At 37.7% G+C, this 22,409-nt stretch overlaps 1 protein-coding gene across 2 annotated transcripts in view; it reads right to left on the reverse strand.

Moving 5' to 3' along the window:
- TBCA (tubulin folding cofactor A) overlaps nucleotides 1-22,409 on the reverse strand; it is an 81,991-nt gene that overhangs the window by 11,730 nt on the left and 47,852 nt on the right. The window contains exons 2-3 of one of the 2 annotated variants that reach the window (XM_043470723.1): nucleotides 11,076-11,135; nucleotides 738-843 (exon numbers count right to left, since the gene is read on the reverse strand). In XM_043470723.1, coding sequence (XP_043326658.1) covers nucleotides 738-843; nucleotides 11,076-11,135 — 166 coding nt within the window. The remainder of the gene's footprint in view (nucleotides 1-737; nucleotides 844-11,075; nucleotides 11,136-22,409) is intronic. The other variant, XM_043470724.1, reaches the window with a different exon arrangement.

A 22,409-nucleotide genomic window follows, 5' to 3' on the forward strand; every position in this document is an offset into this window, starting at 1 on the left:
TATATAAGCTCTTACATATTCTCCTTTTACCTAGTGTCATCTGGATTTTATTCTAAATTCATTAGACACTGGATTTTAGGTAATGGAATAAGTAACATGATATACATTCTAAAGAGATCAACCTGCCTGCTGCGGAATGAAAGGAAGGTAGGGTTATCAGGAGAACAGAACCAACAAGGAGGCTTCTGCAGTAGTAAGGCAAGAAGGGATAGTGGACTGGGCCAGGAGAGGGGCAGCAGAGAAAGAAATTAAGGGAGAAAGAAAGAGGACTTGGCGATCAAGAGGAGACCTGTAAGTTTTGGTCTGGGTATCTGAGTAAGCAGAGGTACCATTCATTGAGAGGGGGGGAAACAAGAACAAGAATAGCTTCTTTGGAGCTGGGTTGAGGGAAGACCAAGATTCTTAGCTTGAACACACAAGGGATAGGATATGTCAAGAGGTGATCAGTTGAATGCATGCATCTGGAATGTTTTCTATCGGACTCAGAGACACTGGCATGAGAATGAATGCCAAGTAAGCAGGAATTCTGGGTTTGTTTGTTTTCTTATTTTAATGCCACATCTAAAAGAGTGCCTGAAACAGCATTTGGCAAGTAGCAGGGGTTTAATAAACATCTGCTGTGTAAATAAATGAATGGTCATAAAGATGGTACTTAAAGTTATAGGATGGTATGAGATTAGAGAGGAACTATAGACTTAAGTCTTAAGGTAAAATTATATCTTAAATAATAATTTTACCTGTTTTTTAATAGCATAATTTTCACCATCTTCGGCTTTCATTTTTTCAATCTTTTCTTCTTGTTGTTTTGCTTCTTTTTCATACATCATTTTTTCTTTGACCAGTCTATAAATAAACCAAAAATGTTTCAGAGAATTAACTTTCTCTCTAGCAAGTGACCACAAGAAACAAAGAAATAATGTAAATATAAAGCATACTTTAAAAAGCATATGTAACTAGACAGGGAGAAAGGAAAGAAAGAAAAATACTTTAGTCATAGATATATGAGTCTTATGCTCTTAAATTTTATACCTGACTAAAGCAAATCAGCTTATCAAAGCATAGTATTCTTAAAATTTTAAAGAAACATTCCATTATAGCAATTGTATTTACAATATAAAAATAACATTTCTTTATTGCTTGCCTTATTTACTTAAGTTATAATTAATAATATATTTGTTTCAGGTACATAATATAGTGATGTGATGTTTTTATACATTATGGAGTGATCATCATAATAACTATACATCATCTATAACCAATAAAGTTGTCATCTCTTAATCTTTTTCACTTATTTTGTCTGTCTTCCCTGACCTGTCTTCCCTTTGGCAACTACCAGTTTGTTCTCTATGAGTCCATTTGTTTTGTTTTTTGGATTCCACATGTGAGTGAAATCATTTGGTGTTTTCTCTGTTTGACTTATTTCAGTTAGCATCAACACCTTCCAGGTCCGTCTATGCTGCTGAAGAGACATATTCAAAAAAATACTGCTAAGACCAAAGTAAATGAGGTGACTGTCTATGTTTCTTCTAGGAGTTTCACGATTTAAGATCTTACATTCAAGTCTAATCCATTTTGAGTTTATTTCTGAATATGGCGCAACATGCAGTTTCATTCTTCTGCATGAAAAGAAGTTTTCCCAAAAACATTTATGGGAGACTATCTTTTCCACATTGTATATTCTTGTCTCCTTTGTCACAGATTAATGCACCATATGAGAGTAGGTTTATTTCTGGACTCTATTCTGTTCCACGGATCTAAGTGGCTGTCTTAGGGCCAGTGCCATATTACTGGCTATTTGGGGCCTTCTATGGCTCTATTGTCTTTTTTTTTTTTTTTTGATACATGTTATCCAAACTTTTACACATGTACCTGAAACAATGTAATGTTAAAAGCTCAGTTTACTGGGAAAGGAGTCAGAATATTGCATGCTAAATCCCAAAGAAAGAAATATTATTTTCAACAACAAAATCTTTAAAAAGTATTTTTATCATGCACTTAATTTTACATCTGATCTTCTTTGTGTGAGGGACTTGGATATATAATTTAGATATGGTTCTTGCACAGACAAGCCATGGAAACAAACAAGTATTTATTAAAGCAAGAAAAGGTACTGATAGAGATCAAGAAGATTTTCGACAATAAAGAACAGAGCAACACAAAGTTCTACTGATTATTCCTCAGATAATCAAAATTCAGTTAGTCATAATAGTGCAATCTCCCCTAATTCTCGTTAATCAAACTTTTAATGTAAAAGAAAAGTGCAGTCCAAGAAAACACTAATATTCCTATATACACATTATCTTTGGAACAGAAGGAAAAAATGTTCACAGTCCCATACCTATTAAAAGTAGTTTTCTCAAAAAAAAAAAAAAAAAGTAGCTTTCTCCCCCTGGCTTGATGACTTACTTCTAGAACTATGTTACTGGGAAGGAATTTAAAAATCATACTAGAGCATAGTGAAGTCGCTCAGTTGTGTCCGACTCTTTGCGACCCCATGGACTATAGCCCACCAGGCTCTTCCATCCATGGGATTTTCTAGGCAAGAGTACTGGAGGGGGTTGCCATTTCCTTCTCCAGGGGATCGGATCTTCCAGATCCAGGGATTGAACCCAGGTCTCTGCATTGTGGGCAGATGCTTTACCGTCTGAGCCACCAAATAGCTTCTGTCTAATAATTTCAAATGAAGAGTAAATGTATTTCAAAAAATGACACAATTTTCATATTCTAACAGAATTAAAATAAGTTCACAAATCTAAAAAATCTTTTGTCATACTATCTAGAATGTTTTTAAGTCAGATTTAAAGTCTGGATTTAAATCACCATATAAAATGCATAGTGATAGTGAAGTTGCTCAGTCGTGTCTGACTCTTTGCAACCCCATGGACTGTAGCCCACTAGGCTCCTCCGTCCATGGGATTCTCCAGGCAAGAATACTGGAGTGGGTTGCCATTTCCTTCTCCAAAAATGCATACTAAATATTAAAACACTAAAATGTTCCAGTTTGGAATTTTGAGTTGTACAAGCAAGGCTCATCTTTGTCCTTCATGATCAGGCACTAGCAACACCGATGTAAAGAAATATAACAAAATGTTAACAGTATTTATAGTAGAATGTGACCTTTAAATTCTCATCCTGACATATCTCAAAGTGAAAAAAAAAAAAAGCACAAAATAGGTATAAATTTTACCCTGCCATGAATACAAACAAACAACAAAAGATTGTCAAATAACAACTAACAAAGGATACCTGGGCAACTATCTATTTGTGGTTACCTGAGGAGAAAAGCCCTAGTGAGATGGGGTAGGGGTGGTCAGCTGGGAGGTAAATAAGCTTTCATTTTATGCCTCTCAATAAAAGTTTCAGGGTTTTTCCCCCGCCATATGTAAGTATTACTTTTATTTTAGAAATTAGATGCTTATAATTAATTTCTGAGTGGCACAATTTTGAATTATTTTAAAGTCTGCTAGTTTTTCCTTTAGCTATATTTTCTAAATTTTCTGGAATAAAGCAAAATTCAATTAGAAGGATACCAAAATATATCTAATAGCTGTACTTTTCTAAACATTGATCTCTTTTGCTAGTTTTCAAATGCTATTAAAATAAGTACAAATAAATATAAAGCTGTAACTGTGAGGCTGCGCCATGACAGGCAGCCTAGATTAGGAGTAGGCCTGGTTTTCCAGGGTAACATGATTATCAGGCCACCTAGAGCCAGCCAATCAACATGCACCCAGCAAGAAAAAGGGAACCTATCAGGGGAAAGCTGAAAAGCCCACGAATGCCCAAGTTTGAAAAAAAGCCCATGAAGGTTTGGGCCAATAAGATTACTTTGCAAACATGTAACCAATCCACTTAAGCCAGCTACCAACTGCTTATGCACACCCTATAAATTTGGGGAACAGCTTGGGCTCAGTGCTTTCTGACCCCGCACCACTGTGTTGGTTGCGGCAATAAGCCCTGACTCGAGTCAGCAATAAACTTCCCTTTTTTGCGAGTTGCATTGTCTTGGAAGCCTTCTCTCTTCCCGCTCGGGGATTCGGACATCGGGCATAACAATAACTTACTATATTTTAAAGGCATAATTAACTGAAAATGTTTATTAGCCTTACAAACCCACATCTACAGAGAAACGCAGCAAGTTCAAAATTGGTCAATTTTAGCAGTTAGATAAATAAATATATAAATGCAAAATAAAGAAATAAAACAGCAATAGAAAAGGGCATACATAAGGAGAAATTTTAAGAAATGACGGCCAATAGGGTAATAATAACCAAAGGAGAGCAAACCATTTAACTTTCTATGTATGGACACAAAGTGATTTTAAATATGTAGGCCAGTCATACTCATCACTCTGTCTTAACAATTATTAACAATTTGGCAGTCTTGTTTCATGTGTCTCCTGCCACTTATTTGTGTATTTATTGATTAGTATTTTCAGACATTTTACCTTTGGTTTGATTTTTGAGGTTAAAAGCCTATGATTTCCACCTCCCTCCCTATCTTATACCATATACAAAAATTAACTAAAAATGGATCAATATAAAAAGCAAAAGTTATAAAAGTTTTGAAAGAAAAATGCAGGTAAATCTTGATGACTTTGGATTTGGAGTTTTATACATGACACCAAGAGCACAAGAAACAAAAATGCTCACCTTCAACCCATGCACCTATAGGTAACTTATTTTTGACAAAAGAGGAAAGAATATACAATACGGCAAAGATAGTCTCTCCACTAAGTGATGCAGGGAAAACTGGACAGCTACATGCAAAAGAATGAAATCAGAACACTTCATAATACCATACACAAAGATAAACTCAAAATGGATTAAAGACCTAAATGTAGACCAAAAATTATAAAACACTTAGAGGAAAACATAGGCAGAACACTCAATGACATAAACCAAAGCAAGATCTTCTATGACCCACCTCCTAGAGTAATGGAAATAAAAACAAAAATAAACAAGTGGGACCTAATTAAACTTAAAAGCTTTTTGCATAGCAAAGAAAACAACCAACAAGGTGAAAAGACAACCTAGCAAAAGAAACAACTGACGAAGAATTAATTTCCAAAATATACAAGCAGCTCATACAACTCAATATGAGAAAAACAAACAATCCAATCAAAAAGTGGGAAAAAGACCTAAACAGACATTTTTCCAAAGAAGACATACAGATGGCTAACAAACATGTGAAAAGATGCTCAACATCACTCATTATTAGAGAAATGCAAATTAAAAGCACAATGAGATACCCCCTCACACCGGTCAGAATGGCCGTCATAAGAAAGTCTACAAACAATAAGTGCTAGAGAGGGTGTGGAGAATTGCTGGTGGGAATGTAAACTGATACAGCCACTCTGGAAGATGGTACGGAGATTCCTTAAAAAACTAGGAATAAAACCACCATATGACCCAGCAAATCCACTCCTAGGCATACACCCTGAGGAAACCAAAATTGCAAAAGACACATGTACCCCAATTTTCATTATAGCACTATTTACAACAGCTAGAACGTGGAAGCAACCCAGATGTCCACTGACACACGAGTGGATAAAGAAGCTGTGGTACATGTACACAGTGAAACATTACAGCCATACAAAGGAACACGTCTGAGTCAGTTCTGATGAGGTGGACGAACCTAGAGCCTACATGCAGAGTGGAGTCAGAACGAGAAAGATAAACATCGTACTCCGGGCTCAGTCGCTCAGTCGTGTCCGACTCATGCGACCCCATGGACTGCAGCTGACTCGTCCATGGCAATCTAGAGAGAGAGTGCTGGTAAATGTATCTGCAGGGCAGCAGTGGAGAAACAGGGAGAACAGACTGTGGGCACGGGCAGGAGAAGGGAGGGGCGGGTGAGATGTGTGGGGAGTACCATGGAAACTCACACTGCCACACGTACAACAGACGGCCAGTGGGAATCTGCTGTATGTCCAGGGAACTCAAACAGGGGCTCTGTGACAACCGAGAAGGGCGGGGTGGGGAGGGAGGCGGGAGGGAGGCGACATGGGTGTACCTGTGGATGATTCTTGCTGATGTCTGACAGAAAACAATAAAAGTCTGTAAGCAAGTATCCTTCAATTAAAAAATAAAGTGGCAAAAAAGAAAGCGCTGACCTTCATCAAGATCAAAAAATTTTGTGCTTCAAAAGACACTATCAGGCAAGTGAAAAGACAACTACAGAATGGGAAAAAATATCTGCAAATCATATACTGGATAAGAAACTTGTATCTAGAATATATAAAGAACATTTACAACTTACTAATTAAAAAAGTTTTATACAATCCAATTAAAAAACAGGCAAGCTGAAAAGACATTTCTTTAAAGACGATATACAGGTTCCCAATAAGCAAATGGAAAGATGCTCAACGTCATCAGTCATCAGAGAAATACAAATCAAAACCATACCGAGATAGCACTTCACACCCATTAGGAAGTTTATAGTCAAAAAGTCAGATAATAACAAGTGTTGTTAACAAGAATGTGGAAAAACTCAAGCCATCAAACACTGCCAGTGGAAATGTAAACTGGTACAACTGCTTTGGAAGCTTGGCCATTCCTCAAAAAGTTAAATACAGAGTAACCACATATCTCAGCAATTCCATTCCTAAGTACACACCCAACAGAAATGAAAACATATGTCTACATGAAAACCTGTACATGAATGCTCAGTGCAGCATTGTGCATGCACAGGTAAAAAGTGGAAACAACTCGAAAGTCCATGAACTGATGAATGGACAAACAATATACGGTATACCATGCAACAGGATAAGAGCATACAAAAAATGAACTACTGAATCACGTTACAATCTGGATGGACATTAAAAACATGATGCTAAATGAAAGAAGCCACCCATAAAGGCCACATACTGTATGATTCCATTTACAGTATAGGTGAATCAACAGAAACAGAAGGTAAATTAGAGACTGTCTAGGATGGGGAATCGGAGAAGGCAATGGCACCCCACTCCATTCCTCTTGCCTGGAAAAACCCATGGACAGAGGAGCCTGGTGGGCTGCAGTCCATGGGGTCGCTAAGAGTCAGACATGACTGAGCGACTTCACTTTCACTTTTCACTTTCATGCACTGGAGAAGGAAACAGCAACCCATTCCAATGTTCTTGCCTGGAGAATCCCAGGGATGGGGGAGCCTGGTGGGCTGCCGTCTATGGGGTCGCACAGAGTCGGACATGACTGAAGCGACTTAGCGGCAGTAGCAGCAGCAGGAGCAGCAGGATGGGGAATGGGGCTTCCCTGGTGACTCAGTGGTAAAGAATTCACCTGCCAATGCAGGTTTGATTCCTTGGTGGAGAAGACTATCTGGAGAAGGAAATGGCAACCCACTCTAGTAACCATGCTTGGGAAAATCTCATGGACAAAGGAGCCTGGAGGGATATAGACCATGGGCTCACAAAGAGTCAGACACAACTTAGTGACTAAAACAACAAGGATGGCGGAAATAGGAGGGTAATAGCCAAAGGGTTTGGTGGTAATAAAAATGTTCCAGGGACTTCCCTGGTAGTTCAGTTCAGTTCAGTTCAGTTGCTCAGTCATGTCTGACTCTTTGCGACCCCATGGACTGCAGCAGGCCAGGCCTCCCTGTTCATCACCAACTCCCAGAGCTGGCTCAAAATTATGTCCATTGAGTCAGTGATGCCATCCAACCATCTCATCCTCTGTCGTCCCATTCTCCTCCCACCTTCAATCTCTCCCAGCATCAGGGTCTTTTCCAATGAGTCAGTTCTTTGCATCACATGGCCAAAGTACTGGAGTTTCAGCTTCAGCATCAGTTCTTCCGATGAATATTCAGGACTGATTTCCTTTAGGATGGGCTGGTTGAATCTCCTTGCTGTCCAAGGAACTCTCAAGAGTCTTCTCCAACACCACAGTTCAAAAGCATCAATTCTTTGGCACTCAGCTTTCTTTACATCCAACTCTCACATCCATACATGACTACTGGAAAAACCAAAGCTTTGACTAGATGGACCTTTGTTGGCAAAGTAATGTCTCTGCTTTTTAATATGCTGTCTAGGTTGGTCATAACTTTTCTTCCAAGGAGCAAGCATCTTTTAATTTCATGGCTGCAGTCACCATCTGCAGTGATTTTGGAGCCCCCCAAAATAAAGTCTGTCACTGTTTCCATTTGTTTCCCCATCTATTTGTCATGAAGTGATGGGACAGGATGGGACCATGATCTTAGTTTTCTGAATGTTGAGTTTTAAGCCAACTTTTTCACTTTCCTCTTTCACTTTCATCAAGAGGCTCTTTAGTTCTTCACTTTCTGCCATAAGGGTGGTGTCATCTGCATATCTGAGGTTATTGGTATTTCTCCCAGCAATCTTGATTCCAGCTCATGCTTCATCCAGCCCAGCATTTCTCATGATGTACTCTGCATAGAAGTTAAATAAGCAGGGTGACAATATACAGCCTTGACATACTCCTTTTCCTATTTGGATCCAGTCTGTTGTTCCATGTCCAGTTCTAACTGTTGCTTCCTGACCTGCATACAGATTTCTCAGGAGGCAGGTCAGGTGGTCTGGTATTCCCATCTCTTGAAGAATTTTCCAAAGTTTGTTGTGATCCGCACAGTCAAAGGCTTTGGCTTAGTCAATAAGGCAGCAGTAGATGTTTTTCTGGAATGCTCTTGCTTTTTTGATGATCCAATGGGTGTTGATAATTTGATCTCTGGTTCCTCTACCTTTTCTAAATTCAGCTTGAAGTTCACAGTTCCCTTATTGTTGAAGCCTGACTTGGAGAATTTTGAGCATTACTTTACTGGTGTGTGAGATTAGTGCAATTGTGCAGTAGTTTGAGCATTCTTTGGCATTGCCTTTCTTTGGGATTGGATTGAAAGCTGATGTTTTCCAGTCCTGTGGCCACTGTTAAGGTTTCCAAATTTGCTGGCATACTGAGTGCAGCACTTTCACAGCATCATCATCTTTCAGGATTTGAAATAGCTCAACTGGAATTCCATCACCTCCACTAACTTTGTTTGTAGTGATGCTTCCTAAGGCCCACTTGACTTCAAATTCCAGGATGTCTGGCTCTAGGTGAGTGATCACACCATCGTGATTATCTGGGTCATGAAGATCTTTTTTGCATAGTTCTCCTGTGTATTCTTTCCATCTCTTCTTAATATCTTCTGCTTCTGTTAGGTCCATAGCATTTCTGTCCTTTATTGAGCCCATCTTTGCATGAAACGTTCCCTTGGTATCTCTAATTTTCCTCAAGAAAATCTCTAGTCTTGCCCATTCTATTGTTTTCCTCTATTTCTTTGCACTGATCACTGTGGAAGGCTTTCTTATCTCTCCTTGCTATTGTTTGGAACTCTGCATTCAAATGCGTGTATCTTTCCTTTTCTCCTTTGTCTTTCACCTCTCTTCCTTTCACAGCTATTTGTAAGGCCTCCTCAGACAACCATTTTGCCTTTTTGCATTTCTTTTTCTTGGGGATGGTCTTGATCCCTGCCTCCTGTACAATGTCACAAATCACCCACAGTTCTTCAGGCATTCTATCAGATCTAATCCCTGGTGGTCCAGTGGCTAAATCTCCCCGCTGTCAATGCAGGGGGCTTGGGTTCGATGCTTGGTCAGGGAGCTAGATTCCACATGCCACAATTGAAGATTCCACATGCCACAATGAAGATCGAATATCCCGTGGGCTGCAACTAAGACCCAGCACAACCAAAACAGATTTTTTTAAAATGTTTTAAAAATGACGGTGGTGACAGTTGCACAATTCTGTAAATATACTAAAAACAAAGACTGTAAGTGGGTGATTTATAAGGTATATGAATTACATCACAGTAAAGATATTAACAAAAGAAAAAGGAAGAAAGCTTGTGACCATAAATTCAGCTATAGGAGAAAGCTGCAAGTAGTGGATATACTTAGACCTAGACTTAGCAACAGCTGAACATGTGAACAGCATGTACAGAAATTTGCATTTGACTTGTAGATTAAAACTGCTTTAATAATTTTCAGTATTAAGATAAAAATATCCTGAGATTTAAAATTTCAAAATAAAATCATTAATGCGTATCACTATAGATACTTCTCTAAAAGTTCCTTTGAAACAGAAAATGAAACTTGCTAGGACACAGATGGCCAGTTGCTGAAATGAGACCTAAAGAGGGTTTTATTTTATTCACAGAAAGAATGAAAAAAGAACCCCAAACATATCTGCCACCGAATGAAACAGCTGGGAGATTTAGGTCTGGATTTCTGGCTTCTCCTAGGTGTTTTTCGTCAGGGAGTACTAGGGCGGCATTCCTAAGCACTGGCTGGAACTAGTGAAGGCTGCTGACTGTTTCAGATGAGCTGCTGTTCAGCTGCCCCACAACTCCACAACTCACACAGCTCCCTGTTTCTCAGACACTCAAGCCTTACACCTGACCCTGCAAGCAACAAAGTCTAGACCATGTGTGCTGGGAAACATGCATATCATCAATGTAACAGATTATTCTTGGTGCTTTTATTATCTTAACAGAATCACAATTAGCATTTAGACTATCAGGGATGATCAGAAACCACTGGGATTAGCCATGAGACTTCCAATATTCCTAAAGATGACAGGTTAGTAAACTCCTCTAGTAAATAAAAGTAGCTAGGACTGGATAAGCTATCAGAAAGAACCACATTCAACAATATTCTCTAATTCTAAGGCGTAGAATAAGGGTTGGCAAGCTATGGCCAATGAGCTGAATTTGGCCTGCCATCTGTCTTTGTATGGTCTGACAGCTATAACACAGTTTTCATATTTTTAAATGGCTAAAAATTTTTTTTAAAATGTTGTGACATGTTAAAATCACAGGAATTAAAATTTCAGTGCCCATAAATAACGTTTTGCTGGAACACAGCCACATTCATTCATTTATGTATCCTTTATAGGTGTTTTCACACAATGACAGCAGAGATGAGCAGCTGTGACAAATATGGCTCTCAAAGTCTAAAATATACAATACTTGGTCCTTTACAAAAAAGGGTTTCTGACCGCTGATTTCAAAGACCTCAACTCTATCCAACCCCTACATAACTACCTCAGCATGTACCACACTACACTGAAACCAAGTCTTACCTGTTAGGTCTTAAATTCCTTGAGGATGGGATTAGGCTGTATTTGTACTCCATTCCTGACCTGTAATTGACACATAGAATATACTCAACGGGAGCTTCCCAGGTGGTGCCAGTGGTAAAGAACCCACCTGCCAATGCAGGAGACATAGGAGACATACGTCCAATCCCTGGGTTGGGAAGATCCCCTGGAGGAGGAAATGGCAACCCACTCCAGTATTCTTGCCTGGAGAAGTTCATGAACAGAGGCGCCCACAGGCCACACAGTTCCTAGGATCACAGAGTCAGACGCGACTGAAACAACTTAGTATGGCACAGCAGAGACACTCGACGTTTGTGAAGGAATAAAAAGCTGAGTCTAAAAGTCTCACCACTGTTATTTAACATTTTCAATTTAAAGAGATATATAAGACAATTGTAAAGTGGAACAAAAGTGACTCACAAAATTTCAGAAGTAAGACAAATACAGTGATTTTTGACAAAGTATACAATGAAAGAGATAACTTCTATGCCTCAGCTCAGTCGCTCAGTCATGTCTGACTCTTTGCGACCCCATGGACTGCAGCTCTCCAGGCTTCCCTGTCCATCACCAACTCCCAGAGCTGGCTCAAACTCATGTCCATCATGTCAGTGATGCCATCCAACCATCTCATCCTCTGTCATCCCATTCTCCTCCCACCTTCAATCTCTCCCAGCATCAGGGTCTTTTCCAATGAGTCAGTTCTTCTCATCACGTGGCCAAAGTACTGGAGTTTCAGCTTCAGCATCAGTTCTTCCAATGAATATTCAGGACTGATTTCCTGTAGGATGGACTGGTTGATCTCCCTGTAGTCCAAGAGACTCTCAAGAGTCTTCTCCAACACCACGGTCCAAAAAGCATCAATTCTTCGGCACTCAGCTTTCTTTATAGTCCAACTCTCACATCCATACATGACTACTGGAAAATCCAAAGCTTTGATTAGATGGACCTTTGTTGGCAAAGTAATGTCTCTGCTTTTTAATATGTTGTCTAGGTTGGTCATAACTTTTCTTCCAAAGAACAAGCGTCTTTTAACTTCATGGCTGCAGTCACCATCTGCAGTGATTTTGGAGCCCCCCAAAATCAAGTCTCTCACTGTTTCCATTGTTTCCCCATCTATTTGCCATGAAGTGATGGGACCGGATGCCATGATCTTAGTTTTCTGAATGTTGAGTTTTAAGCCAACTTTTTCACTTTCCTCTTTCACTTTCATCAAGAGGCTCTTTAGTTCTCCGCCACTTTCTGCCTAGATCCACTGACAATTCTGGTTGGTAATCCTAGTCATCCTATTCCATGTGGTTGTCCATGGAAAATAGCAGCCATGGTCTTAGCAAAACTGAAGACATTCAACTACGTATCACATTTGACAAGTAAAGGTGCTGAATATTCATATGACTATTAGAATATCAAAACAACCAAAAGTTAAGTTTTTGTTTAAAGAGAAGCCGTATTGTGAAAAGACTCAGGAAGCAAGTTATTGAATAGCAAAAATACTGCCCCCTCAAAAGAAAAAAAAAAAATTACAGTGAGAAGCCAGTTAATACCAGTATGTAAAATTACAATAAATAAAATGCTAAAGCAAGATGTAAGAGAAACTGAAAAAGATCCACGTTCAAACAGTATAAATCAATGTATTGATGACAAGTCACATGACATGGAAGAGGTTTTAGAGAGTATACACACCATTTCAACTTTACTAGATATGGCCAAATTGGTAGTATCCAAATGGTATTCCAAAATGGTAGTATCAACTGATACCCAGTCTGCAATATGTAAAATTTCCTACTTCTCCTTGGCATCCTGTTAAACAACTGGAGTTGTATGAGTTACTAAATTTCTGATAAAAGAGAGTGAAATGGTATTATGTTTGAAATATTAATTTCCCATAAACTTATGAAGTTATCTATGTTTATTAAAACAGTATAGTTAAATCTATGAATGAATAGCTCCTGGTCAATTGGACTCTTCTCTAGGAGATGCTAAGATTTAATAAGAAAAATCAAGTATATATAGTCACAGTTTTTACATTTATTACTAAAATATTTTCTGAAACTTATGCATATGCTCCTATAAATACAGAAACATTTGAAAAATTACATAGAACAAAATTTTAAAATCATTCATAATCTCATTACTCAAATTAACTCCTATTGATCCAAAATGCACATAAATCTAAAATTTCAAAAATATTTTTTAAAAATTGTAACTTAAGAATTAAGTTAGGCATAAACTCATTTAGCAGCAAAATGTGACCTCAACCGACATGAAAATATTTATAGACTCTAGGTATCCTACCTAATGTGAACAATCACATGTTGCACTGTAGAAATGTGAATCTGCTTGATTACAGAATAGTTCTCTAGATGCTATTTTGTGAATACATATATTATAGTCCTAAAATCTAAAAAACTTGGAATTCAGAAATACACATGGGTCCAATGGTTTTATACAAAGGGTTATGAAACCTGTACAAATGTTTTGAGTATTTTTCACTATTTTTTAAACACGTATGTTTGAAAATTTATATTATACACACATAACAGTTGGTCCTTGAACAACTCTGGAGTCAGGGGTGCCAATCCTCCTCACAGTCAAAAATCCATATGTATCTTTATAGTCAACCCTTTGTATCTGGTTCCACATAATCGAATTTAACCAACCATGTATCACAAATATGTATTTGTAAAACTACATTTTTAAAAAAAAATCCACATATAAGTTGACCTACACATTTCAAACTCATGTTGTTCAAGGGTCAACTGTAAATACATTAATAGATGGATAATTGGAGTAGTGTCTCATTTTCACTGTCATTAAACACTCTTTAAAATTATAGCTGTTAGTCACTGAAAAGCATTCCATAATACCAGTATGACAGCTTATTAAATAAAGTATTATGCTGTTAGACATCTAGTCCATCTCCATATAAATAACACTGTGATGAACATCCTTGCTCATAAATTTTATAGATATGTAATATTTTCTTATTATATAATATTTAAAATATATATTACCTGAGGAGAAATTAAACTAAACCCTTTTCCAGTAAACTAGTGATCATTACTGATGAATACTTCCTTTTCCTACTGATATGATAAACTATCTTAGTCATTCATTATTAATAGTCATAAACAAAATACCAGTATTAAATCATACGCTCGTATTTTAGCTATTTGTTATTTCATCATAGTCAAAGAAAACAGTGTGCCAGATTTCACTGTTTAAATATTAATATGCATATCAAAATCTATATTAAAGAGATTTAAAATTAAAAAGAGAAAAATAAGGAAGATGAACATCAAGGGAAAAGAAGATAGAGCTAATAACCAACAGGAGTTGTAAATAGTGATACAGTAGAATCAGGGGAGGAGCTGGGGCGGGGATAAATCGGGAGCGTGGGATCAACAAACACACACAGCGTAAACTAAGTGAGGACCTGCTGCACAGCCCGGGGGACTTGCTCAGGACTGTGTGGTACCACGTGATGGAGAGTGACCGCAGAGAGCGCGCGCTGCAGAGCACTCTGCTGCGCACCCCACACTAACGCTGCAGAGCACTCTGCTGCGCACCCCACACTAACGCTGCAGAGCACTCTGCTGCGCACCCCACACTAACGCTGCAGAGCACTCTGCTGCGCACCCCACACTAACGCTGCAGAGCACTCTGCACCCCACCCAACACAGCACTGCAAATCAGCCACACTCTAATAACAGTGAAAGTGCTGCACAGCCCGGGGGACTTGCTCAGGACTGTGTGGTACCACGTGATGGAGAGTGACCGCAGAGAGCGCGCGCTGCAGAGCACTCTGCTGCGCACCCAACACTAACGCTACAGAGCACTCTGCTGTGCACCCCACACCAACACAGCACTGCAGATCAGCCACACTTTAATAACAGTGAAAGAGCTACAAAAAACAACCACCTTAACTGAGAGGGATTCCTAACTGCCAACTAGAATCTGCAACAAAACCTCATGTTTATGTACACTGTTGAAAATTTCCAGAGATCCAGAAAAACGAACGCTTTCAAAAGCAGAATAGGTAACCTATAAAAATTTTATATTTCATATTAATAACTAGATATCAGAAGACAATGGAGCAATCCCTTCAAAGTTCTGATAGAAAACAATTTAAAATCTAGATTTATAACTATAATAGTGATAGGAAAATCCACTAATTCATCAATTATTTACTGAGGGGCTACTGTGTGCCAGACATTTTAGGTACCAAGGATATACCAGTGAGCAAAACTACAAAATTGTCTGCCCTGTGGCATTTTTAGCAGCAAAAAAAGACAATAAGCAAAATATCTAGGCATGTAACACTGTGAAAATGCTCTAAGATAAAAAGCAGTCAACTGGTAATAGGGGATCCACAATTTAAAACAGGATGGCTGGGGAAGGCCTCTTTGAGAATGGGATATGTGAGTTAAGATCTGAAAGAAACGAGTAAGTCATGTGGAAAAGTGATGAAAGAAGTCATAGGCCAGGTAAATATTTTTTTTGGCGGTATAAAAATTCAAAAATTCATCTACTCTGTCCCCTTTCTGAATGTACTGCAGCAAACTGAAGATGAATATAAAGAAAAGAAATCACGGTCAATGTAATGCAAAAGTCTAATCAAGGGGAAAAAAAACCCAATGTTAATATTAACTGTGTTGTAGGCTTGGAAAGCATTCACTCTAAGCAAAAATCTTAGTGTGGAGTCTGACAGGCACATCTCTAAGAAGAAGAATGAGTAAAAAAGTAGAAATCATTAATATGTTTTTTTCCCCCAATAATGGAAAAATGAAAGACAATTAGAAACCCCAGGAAAAATATGCCCCTCCAGACCCTACCCCTCGACACAGTTATAGCTGTAATATGAAGCAACTGATGAAAAAGAAAACTAATTTAACCTGATTTATAAGAATAGTATCCTTTGAGCAGCATGGCATACAATGAGAAAGAAATGTAGTCTTGTATATATACATATATCATATTTTAAATTATATATATTTATAATCAGTTTACTCATTTTCAACTTTTAAAATAGACTTATAAGCAATATATGTCTTTTCCCATTTGTTTGGACTATACAGTTTATGGAATTCTCCAGGCCAGAATACTGGAGTGGGTAGCCTTTCTCGTCTCCAGGGGATCTTCCCAACCCAGGGAATGAACCCAGGTCTCCCACGTTGCGGGCAGATTCTTTACTGGCTGAGCCACAAGGGAAACCCAAGAATACTGGAGTGGGTAGCCCATCCCTTCTCCAGTGAATTTTCCTGACCCAGGAATCGAACTGGGGTCTCCTGCATTGCAGGCGGATTCTTTACCAACTGAGCTATCAGGGAAGCCCTCCTACTTGTTTGAAATATTCAATTTGTATTTTTAAAGTAGTTTTTGCTGGGGGCTTCTGAGAATTTTGTCTTCCTAAATATGATATAAGCAGGTATAATTCTCTTTTCTCCCCTAGACATCATCACCTATGTGTGACACCTGCCACCTTGGGATCATGAGGATATCCATACTAAAAGGACAGGTCACTCTGGGATGTCAAGAGAACCTGAATCTTTGAAGATGGTATTATACTAGTGATTTAACAACTGTGAATGCACCTTTCTTCCAGATTTCCTATAAGATAATAAACATAGTTTAAGCCACATATAGTTTTCTTCTCTATTCTTATTTTCTTTTATTTTTTATTACTTTCTATTACTATTTTCTATCATCTGAGATGATAAAGTCATTAACAACAGAAGATTGTCCTGCAACTACAGAAATAACGCTTTTTTACTTTGTACTAATTTGTTCTAAACTGATAACTCACTTAGAAATTGAGATAGCTCATCTTTTTTCTTCCCAAATACAAATAAATACAATATAAAGAGGGAATTACCTATACAATACCCAATTTTATGTTTTCCATTGTATTAAGAAATATTCTGTATGAATTTTTGCAAAATCCCTGGTACCTGGAGTTCTAGTGGCTAGGATTCCAGGCTTTTGTTGCCAGGGCCTGCGTTCAATCCCTGGTTGTGGGAACTGAGATCCCGCAAGCTGCATAGCACGGCCAAAAACAACCAAAACAAAACGAAGCCAGAATAAAACTTTAAAAACTCGTGTTTATGTTTAATAATCATGGTGTTTACCAGAGGCTAATATCCATAATAAGTAACACTATATTCTATCTATATTATATTTTCAATTCACAAAGTACTTCTATAGCTTACAGGATGTTGGTATGGTGGTGGTTAGTTGCTAAGTCGTGTTTGACTCTTTTGCAACCCCATGGACTACAGCCCAGCAGGCTCCTCTGTCCATTGGATTTCCCAGGCAAGACACTAAAGTGGATTGCCATTTCCTTCTCCAGGGGATCTTTCCAGCCCTGGGATCCAACATGCGTCTCCTGCATTGGCAGGCAGATTCTTTACCACTGACCCACCTGGGAAGCCCACCTTAGAGGATACTGGATGTTAAAGACTAAAGAGCAAATTATCAATGCCCCTAAACTGTAACTTACAGAAGAGTGAGCATTAAGTAGCTAAATATTAATGTCTATGAACTATTAAGGGGGTAAGATGTTTATATGGGCTTCCCTGGTAGCTCAAATGGAGAATCTTCCTGCAATGCAGGAGAGACCTGGGTTCGATCCCTGGGTTGGGAAGATCCCCTGGTAGGAAATAGCTACCCACTCCAGTATTCTTGCTTGGGAAATCCCATGGACAGAGGAGCCTGGTGGGCTACCGTCCATGGGGTCATAAAGAGACACAACTGAGCAACTTTCACTCTACTTCACTAGATGTTTAATGGCTCTATAAAGGAAAACAATATGGCACCAAGGAAAGTATATTTACTTACAACTTGGAAGTCTAAAACTTCTTGTCAAATTGATTTAAAATTTCTATCTTCCCCAGTGGAGATGAAAAAAGTATTCAACATTAGGGAAAGAAGCTATTTGAACTAACAAGTAAAGCAGGTACAAGCTTTTCTGCTAAACATATAGGAAGAAAGCAGTTTATAAAAATCAGAGTGAAAGGTCATATTTAGAGTAAATTTTAGGCTTTTTAAGACTAAGGGTTTATAATTGAGACTACAGACACAGAGAAGAAATAATGTCTTTACAGAAGTATGTGACGACAGAAATACCAAAAATGATGAAAAAATAAAAATTAAATAAAATTTACCCATTTGGGAAATTCCAAGTGAACTGCAAATTACAGGCCTATTGCTTTACTTACCTTAATTAAGAATTCTCACTAGTTCCTCAGTGAGGAGGAACTGGAGGCTGACATCAGAATCTGATGATTTAGTGTTTATATTATAAAATGTAGCAGTCAAAATTCAGTGAGTTTTAGTTGTTCTCTACTAATTTTTTTGTGGTCACTATAAGGTCCCAAGTGAGATTTTCCACTATTTCCAAACTTCAACTAATAATCATAGTGAAGATTTTGGGGGCCAGCAAAATTAAAGAAGAACCTTCTATAGCATCCTGTCTTAACAAAATAAGTAAAACAAAAATCTGTCAAACATAAACACACATAAAATGAGATAGGGCTGGAAATGGTGCTTGTTCTGGGTAGAATACCTTCTCCCTCTGTCATCCTCTCCTTGCAACCGTCCAACTCAATCCTCAAAATTTAACTCAAATGTCCTTGTCTTCCATAAGGACAACTCTAACCCCTACCCCGCCACTCCCCAAGCTGCCACTGTGGGTCTTCCCTGTGAATTTTTATAGCATATTTGTCTCCATTATACAAATCATAAATAAAACATAAGCTATAGTTTTGTCTGCGTCTACACGTGAAAGTGGATGTCCTGAGGACGGGAACGTGTCTCCCATCAGTCAGTGTGCACCTCACAGGAACGTTCACTAAAGGAACTCACAAGGACCCCAGGCATCCTCAGGGCAGCAGTCACCACCCTCACTTACACAGAGGTGAAATGATCCATTTAAGGCCAGCTGGCCAGGAAACTGGGAAATCAGGATTTGAAATTATGACTTCTAACTTTAAGTGCGCATACTTTTTAAACATCATACTATCTCATGTTTAAAGTAAATAAGCTTTAAATTTCCTTAGCTGTTCCAAAAGTAAAATCATCCCATGGTTCAAATCTTGAATCACACAAAATACAAAGTGAAAAGGCAACCCAACACCCAGATTCCATGCCCTGAGTTGCTCAGTCCCATCACTGGAAGCAACAAGTTATCGCTTCCTTAGGTAGCCTAAAAGAACAATTAATGTTTACTTTGATGGTATTTGTTACCATTTTATCTTCCTGTACCCATTAATTAACCCATTAAATTGAAGAGAGTTCAAGCTATAATCATTCCTCAAGTAAAATATATTTTTAATTACTTTTAATAAATAAGACATTTTATAAACAGCTAAACTGATGCATGTTAAATACAAAATCAATATCACTATATTTTGTGCAATACTGTGAATCTTGGTGACTAATAAATACGAATTAATAATTCAAAAAACACAAATGTAAAACTAATTATGACACAAATCCTCCAGTCCCTTAAAAGTCTGTGATACTGAAAAGTGTGTACTACTAACAAAAGGGCTATAAAAAGATTATCATGGATAGCTCCTGCTTGAGTCTGTATGGGAAAGCAATAGCACCTCCCACAGATACTTCATCTCTATATAAAAACACTGACAATTTTAATTACTACCTAAAATCACAAACCTCTCTAGCCACTTGACTTTTTATCATCTGTCCAGACCTATATCCTGTCTTTATAACATCTCTGTTTAGACATCCCACCAGCAACTAACAGAAGCAGGTTGAAAACTGACTATTTCATCATCTTCCATTCTAAGATAACACCCATTTCCCCAGTTTGAGCTGCCAACATCAGAATCACATGTATACTGAATAAAGCAGGCCTGACCTCTGAGCAGTTCAGGGAAAAAAAGCAAACTTGTCTACAAGCTCAATATGAGCCAAGAATGTGATGCAGTTACCAAAAAACAAAGCCAGTCAACTGAGACACATTAAAAGAAGAGAACCTGAAAGGGTAGGTGCACAGTATACACTGATGAACTGTATCTGTATTATCATCACTGATGATTTACTTCCAACCGTTACACACAGCTCAGAGCCAAAAGGATTTAAGGTAGCATCTGAAGAAGGACCCTGGAAGACCAGAGTATTAGCAAAGGAATATCCATCACTACTACTCTATTCTGTGAACTAGTTCAGTATGCCTAAAACATTCAGAAAGATTATGAACTATATATAGTTATTCCAAACTAATATAGGTTATCTTAACCAAAATGGGCAAAGAAAATATCACTGGATGCAAATCACTTAGGCCAACTGATTACTGTCATTTCTCTTAGATAATAAAAGCTAACATCAGTCAGGATACCTGAATTTTATCAAATTATAAAATAAGCTTAATTTAATGATATTTTACTACAGTAATTATTCTTGGGTGATTCAGCACTTCAGGTTATTCTTGAAACTACTGATGAAAACATTGGGAGCCATTTTTTCCGTTGTACAGATCTAGGATCCAGAGGAGAACTTACGGCTTTGGGATTACTAGCATTATACAAAAGTACTTTGATAGATAATGTATTTACTCAGTTTGTTGTACTAAGGTTTGTTCAATAGATCACAAAGATTCAAGAAGAAACATGTATGAATATTTCTGCTATTTTTCTATTACTGATATTGAGGTCTTAAGTCCTTTGTACAGAAGATTGACAAAATAATAACTTAATAATTTCCATTCTTATGCAAGAGTTGAAAATATTTTCATATTATATTCATATCTAAAGGTGCGTGTGTGTGTGTATAGTAAGCTGGTATGTTAAAGGTTCCACTTTCAATGTATATTTATTTTGTATTCTACCACATATAAAGCATTTTTAAAAAGCTAAGTCAAATTTCTAAGTCTTAAACTGCTTAAATACTACTTCTAAGTAATTGGTAAGAGTACTTGATAATAGAGTTGTATTTGACACATTTTCAGTAGCAGCAAATCTGTCTGAATATTCATGGTAAAATTTTCTTAATTATTATAAAGTTAGTTTAGTGATTCCCAATGACTCGCCTAATCTTTCTTCTCTGTATCATATTATAGTCTGCAGTTTTAAAAACATTTGTATTATCTCTAATACGCCACCCTTTCATTCTTTATTTCTTTACTCAGAGTAAAATAATCATTTTTACATCCTGATTCTGAATTTGTCAGTAAACACTGTTCTAAAATGTTGCATTTTCACAACAGGAGGCACTCCACCTTTAGCTCTTGGTTCCACAAATATGTGTCAGCATGTAAGAGCATGTAAAAACATGAAAAACTTCTAACTTGATCTCACAAAAACAAAATAATATATAAATAATCTTATTATAGCATTTTAAGGATGTCACAACTTTTTGCAAGTTATTCTACACAGTCTTCCTGGACTATTTCTGATGAGTTACTTGATAGAATCTTTCAGGATCCTGTTTCTGTGGACAGATTACCATGATAACCTGTGAATATATCTGTAACAAACATCTTTTTCTCTGGTCAACCTGAAAAGCCCAAGTAATAACTACAGCATCTGGGGTTAAAAAAGACAGTGGCAGGCTCAAACTTGTTTATAGAGGGGAGAAAGGACTGATGCTGAAGCTGATGTCCCAGTACTTGGCCACCTGATGCAAACAGTTGACTCATTGGAAAAGACCCTAATGCTAGGAAAGAATGAAGGCAGGAAGGGAACAGGGTGACAGGTTGGATGGCATCACCCCATAAAAAAGGACGTGAACTTGGGCAAACTCCAGGAGATGGTGAGGGACAGGGAAGCCTGGTGCACTGCAGTCTATGGGGTCACAAAGAGTCGGACACAACCTGATGAATGAACAACAGGGGAGAAAAATCTATCCTTTAACAGATCATGTAAATATAACCAAATTGCCATTTTTCAAATATGGCAACAACTGTTTCTTTTCACATTAGAAAAAGGAATGCTGTTTCAAGGGATGTGAATAGATACAGTGAAAATAAAAAGGTTTCTATGATCAGATAATCTTGAGAAATATTGCATACTCTATTCTCCTCTTAAAGATTCACATAGTGAAAGCTTTTGAGTAATTTTACAATAAAGAAACATGTTAAACTTTAACGCAGCCCTTCTTAAGTTAATTTGAGCAGAACACTTTTTTCAATTAACCTATTAAGATCCAGTTAACCATTCTCCACTACCTGTCTTTCATTTTGGATTCCATATTCATTTTGGAGTACAAAATGAAAGACAGCTAATACTCAAAACACTGACTACAGTAAATGAATTCCTATATCTAAATTTCTAAAGTGTATTTTTACTCTATAATAAA

Source organism: Cervus canadensis, chromosome 6 (genome assembly GCF_019320065.1).
Source record: "Cervus canadensis isolate Bull #8, Minnesota chromosome 6, ASM1932006v1, whole genome shotgun sequence".
In the NCBI taxonomy this organism is placed as follows: domain Eukaryota; kingdom Metazoa; phylum Chordata; class Mammalia; order Artiodactyla; family Cervidae; genus Cervus; species Cervus canadensis.